At 31.2% G+C, this 5,105-nt stretch overlaps 2 protein-coding genes across 2 annotated transcripts in view; both read left to right on the top strand.

Moving 5' to 3' along the window:
- Window positions 1–506: 506 nt before the first annotated feature.
- Window positions 507–899, top strand: LOAG_12467 (hypothetical protein; the record flags this gene model as incomplete). The annotated part of the gene is made up of 1 exon (XM_003147979.2): window positions 507–899. The coding sequence occupies one exon, from the start codon at window positions 507–509 to the stop codon at window positions 897–899; it is 393 nt and encodes a 130-aa protein (XP_003148027.2).
- A 1,071-nt stretch (window positions 900–1,970) lies between these two features.
- LOAG_16545 (gamma-1-syntrophin) overlaps window positions 1,971–5,105 on the top strand; it is a gene marked incomplete at both ends in the record, with an annotated part of 4,079 nt that continues 944 nt past the window's right edge. Inside the window, 9 exons of the mRNA XM_020449198.1 lie at window positions 1,971–2,031; window positions 2,270–2,403; window positions 2,468–2,531; window positions 2,795–2,957; window positions 3,339–3,408; window positions 3,568–3,737; window positions 4,164–4,332; window positions 4,502–4,627; window positions 4,733–4,963. Of these exons, the coding sequence (XP_020307321.1) occupies window positions 1,971–2,031; window positions 2,270–2,403; window positions 2,468–2,531; window positions 2,795–2,957; window positions 3,339–3,408; window positions 3,568–3,737; window positions 4,164–4,332; window positions 4,502–4,627; window positions 4,733–4,963 (1,188 nt within the window). The remainder of the gene's footprint in view (window positions 2,032–2,269; window positions 2,404–2,467; window positions 2,532–2,794; window positions 2,958–3,338; window positions 3,409–3,567; window positions 3,738–4,163; window positions 4,333–4,501; window positions 4,628–4,732; window positions 4,964–5,105) is intronic.

Raw genomic sequence — 5,105 nt, 5'->3', positions numbered from 1 at the left:
TTCGTAAAATTCTGATTCCAATGAGAAAGCAAGTTTTAAGATTTTTGTTATAAAGGAATATTTTAATGCATCTCTGCGAAATTTGATAAAGAAAGATTTCAAATATTTGTTAAATCTTACTATAATTATGATATCATCAATAAAACTTCTCCTTACAATATTTTGTTTATCTAACTATAAGAAGATCTCTCATTTCTTCATAATAGGTAGGGTATATTTTGAGCTAATCATTTTGATGGTCACTAAATGATACTGTAATAATTTTACTGATCAAGTAAAAGAAGCTTTATACGATACAATAGATACAGTGGCGTACTTTAGCGTTAATCAATAGTGAATCCAATATTTGGGAAAGAAACTTCTCAGCCATTTCCTAATTTCTGTTCAGTCTTTCTGTCATTTTTATATAATAGACATTTTGTGCGTATACTCACGTTGAATTCCACGTTTACTTAACTTGTACATGATGCTATTCTTAGCATGAATATACAAGGTGAATGTGATATATGAAGGTTAAATATGAATACATGAATTTAGGAGATAACGTTGAAGCATCAATTTATTGGTTAGTATATTTGAGTAATGGTACATTGTTTCACTTTCAGAGGGAAAAGACTGCTCGACAAGTTTGGACACCACAATCGAAGTTTGAAGGTGTACGCCGTATTATGGTTTATTTCCTCAAAAATGATGGAACTCCGGCTCCACCCACTGGAACTATACCACAAACTGGTAACGCAGTTCCTCCTACTACACCTGCCGGTGGTGTTCCACAAGCGGCAAATACATCGGCAGCAAATGCATCCAAGCCAGGTGTAGTTCCGAACACAAAAGTACCAACTCCGGATGCAAAAGATTCAGTTCCAGATGCAAAAGGACCTTCTGCTGCGGGAAAATGAAAGTCAATTGGAGAAAAAATGTAAAAAATAATTCGAGCGATCCACAATTTCCAACTTCCATTGAATTCAAGTGGAATTTTGAAAAAAGATCTAGCAAAGAAATTTTAAATTTCAAATGTCCTCATATATCTTTTGTCAATCAGATACAAATTACCCGTCAATTATCATTATCATATCACATTAATGCAATAAACAGTCAGTGAAAGCATCCAGCGCAATTGATCAAAGAAGCTGAAAGAGGAATGGGCTTGAATATATTAATCTTCCTAAGTGACTTGATAAAGAAGATTAGTAGTTTGAAAGTTTGATAACTAATAGAATGTTATTCGATGATCCTGGAGTAGTTTGAACAGCTGTGTATACTTCTATCCTTCTCTACACGCACGTGTATTGTGTCTCTTTCACAGCTGCATTATTTCTTTAAACTTTTATCAACTTAGTGCTGATGATTTTCTAGACATCGATAAGTTTGCATTTGGGATAGTTTTTTCAGTATTATATTGCTTCATTTAAGACTTAAACTATTTTTATAATAAATAATTCTCATTTCATATTTGCAATGAATCTTCCCATATTTTTTTCTGCTTCGATAGATAGCAGATAAGTAAATAAACAAGAAGTGTGTACATGCGACATCAAGTCATATGTCACATGAAAGTTGTGCAAGACTAGTGTCAACTGTCCTTACACAGAAATTTAACTTTAACCTTAAAGTTGCAGTTTTCATGAAACCTATCAAATTATAACTGTTGAGCAGTAAAAGAAAATCACAGTTCTTTATTTGACTAATTCAAAATTTAATTTCTGATTTTCAGCTTCCATTCAAATATTTCATCATTTTATTCTAGCGTAAGCGTCAAAATTATTTGATTTATTAATTTCAGATTTTTTTTTTGCTTCTCAATTTCTTGCAGTTAATTGTGATCAGCAGAAGCAAAAGTTACGATGAAGACTCGTGGAAGGAATTTCGACGTTGTATGTTTATTGTCCTATAACTTGTATATTAAACAGAAAAATTGAAAATCAAGTTGAGATATGTAATAAGAGATAGTTTTATAGATACATCACGGAATGGTACTACTCAGTGACGGTAAAGGTCGCGGACGACCCGTACGATTAGAACTCACAAAAGGTTAACAATGAAATTACTGTAAAGATAAAATAGGGAAATACTATAACAAAAAAGGATTGTAGCCATTGTTTAATTAATTCGTTTCAATGACAATCTGATGAGTTAAAATTAAAACATTTTTGAAATTTTTTAGATCTTCATAAGTTTTTTAATTTCACTTAAAACAAATTGCAATTTTAAGTAAAGATAAAAGAGCTCATTTTTCTCGACCTTATACAGGTTTGAATTTGAATTTTAGATGTTCTCATTATTCAAATAGCCAAAAGCGGTTTTTTTGATGAGACGAAAGATTCAGTGATGGAACTGGATAATAGCATACGACATGTTAAATTACGCAAGAAAAGTGACGGTGGTTTAGGATTATCGATCAAAGTAAGCTGATTCAAATAAAAGTAGAGACTTTTCGATTTTCTGAACAAGCAAAGCTATTTTCCAGGGTGGTAACGATGGTAACCAGCAAGTTTCAGTTGTTATTTCAAAGATTTTTCAAAACACTCCTGGTATGTACAATAAAATAATCACTTTCATTCTTCTCCATAGTTCATTGTATTTTAAGAGTAATTTAAATTTTGATATTGAAGAAAATCCACAATTGATCATATTGCAACTCTTTCATCGTTGTAATTCTGCAACATTCACTTTGGGGGCATTCAATCGAAGATCTAATTTTGACAATAGATGCCTTCAAAATACTAACAATGATATGATATGATATGATGATGTTTCATCACTCCAAATTATTGATAGTGTTTCATCATTACAGCAGAAGAATGTGGTCAGCTATATGTTGGCGATGTGATTGTTGAAATAAATGGGCAGTCAACAGATGGTAAAAGCCATGATGAAATTGTTCAAATCTTAAAGAACAGTGGAGATGAAGTAACACTTAGTGTCAGACATTATATACAAATTGCTCCTTATCTAAAGTTAGATTTTACTATAAGTTAAATGTTTTATTGGATGCTCATTAAACTATTTACGCTCAGTTTTTTATCATTTAAATTTTAAGATGTAAATGATTGACTTAAAAAGCTAAGTCTGAGAAATAGATAATGAATCTTAAATACACTTTATGAAAGCTGTAAAGGTTTCTTAAGATGCTTTAGAATAGTTTTAATTTTTAATATGTACAATGGTTCATCAGTACTCTTGAAGAATTTTGTAATTTTCCGTAGTTAAGCAAGAAACTTACAATGGACATGATATATTGAAATAACTGTTAACTTTCGGTACTTCGACCACATTTTGGAGTATTTGATTCTTAGAGTATAAAGAAAGCCTCAGATAATACGATGAACTTTTTTCAGGCCAGCAGATTCGCTTAGATCGCACACAGGAAGTGCATTTGACCGTCTCTATGAACCGAACACCTGGAAGGTTTGATAATTCAGTTGTTCAGAGTAGAATATTTTTTCTCAAATCATTAGTGAAATCCTCGCAAGTAAACTAAAAAAATTGAACAATTTTTATTTTGATATTCGCTTATTTTATGGATTTAAACAAATATTAAAAATCAAAGTGCAAAATCAAATTTAGAGCTCATTAAAAGTGCAGTCATTGGTTCCTACTGGTGAAATATCTAGTATACGAAGTTCCACCGCCCCAGGTATAGCTGATGGCTCATCAGATGAATGGAAAACGATGGCCAAGATCCCACTACCAATGGCGTTTATTACTCGTTATTTATGGGGAACTGATAAATTAAGGTTATCACTTAAGTATAACCTGTGCGTTATAAATTAGGATATAAGCTGCAAGCAAAAAAGGTTGACCGATTCATTTTAATTAGTTTGAATAAATTCAGATGTTATATACTTGCAAAATTAGGAAGTAAGATTCATTTGTTATAATAATAAAAAATTTTTACTCTCTTCTATATTGCATAACAATGATAATGTTCTAAGTAGATATTTCTTATCAATAAAAAAAAAGAATCTTTTAGTCCGAAGTATTTGCATTTAACAGAACATTATCCTCAACTATTATTCAATCATTTATCTGAATAAAACAACTGCTACTTACCACAGCTGTTCTAATTTCCAATTGCTTTTTTTTTCTTAAACTTCGAAGAAATTTTATTCATAAATTTTGTGATTTGCATAATTTCAAAAATGTCTGAACTGAACTTTTAGAAATAATGCATTCGAAGTTCGTGCAGTGGATGGCTCATCAACAGGTATTGTACATTGTGAAGACAAGAAAACGATGGAACAATGGTTTAAACATATTCAGAGTCGTATCACATCGCTTAATTATAAATCCATCAAATTGTCAAACAGATATTTGCATAAAAATGAACAGGTTGGTACTAAGAAAAAGAATACATCAAAAAAACATGCTGAATGATATTGTTATCCAAGTGAAGTACTTTTCAAAATTTTACAAAATTACTGAAACTGTCAAACTCTTAAACCAAATTAATCAAGATGAAATTAAAGTTTAGGAGAAAAACTGAGGATGACATTTTCAGATCACGTATATCGGTTGGGTAAGCGAGCGATTACCGGAAGAACATTTCAAAGACCCACGTCAACGTTGGGAACCTCGATTCATTATCCTGAAGGGTGGCGAACTTTGCATTTTTGAGTCACCACCAGTATGTTGAATTTCAAGAAATTCTTTACAGTACTTTTTCCATTCATAAATGTTGTCACTTCAAATAGTTGACATCATCTAACACGTAAAACTAAATAATTTGTAGCTGAATTCGGATGATCTGAATAAATGCGTATCATTGTACAAAATTTATGATACGGCATTCAAAGTGATAGATCGAGAGAAACCAGCATTAGATAAACGTGAGTATTGCTTTTGGATTGAAACATCTATGAATGGATTGAAGCATTACATGTCAGTTGAGAATCATCATCAGTTCAATCAGTTTGATGTAGCTTATCACCGTTGTTTACACAGTACTGTCAACAGTTTTCAGGTATTTACTTTTCTGAATTTATTTCCATCCGTATCGCTACCGTAACTTAATTACTTATATCATTCATCTGTTTCACAAATATATATATATATATATATATATATGTTTGTACTCATCTACCTGTAAATTTAATTTTTCTATT

Source organism: Loa loa (genome assembly GCF_000183805.2).
Source record: "Loa loa unplaced genomic scaffold supercont3.7, whole genome shotgun sequence".
Taxonomy (NCBI): domain Eukaryota; kingdom Metazoa; phylum Nematoda; class Chromadorea; order Rhabditida; family Onchocercidae; genus Loa; species Loa loa.
Note: the sequence above shows the minus strand (reverse complement) of the source record. Positions and strands in the feature narration are given on the sequence as shown.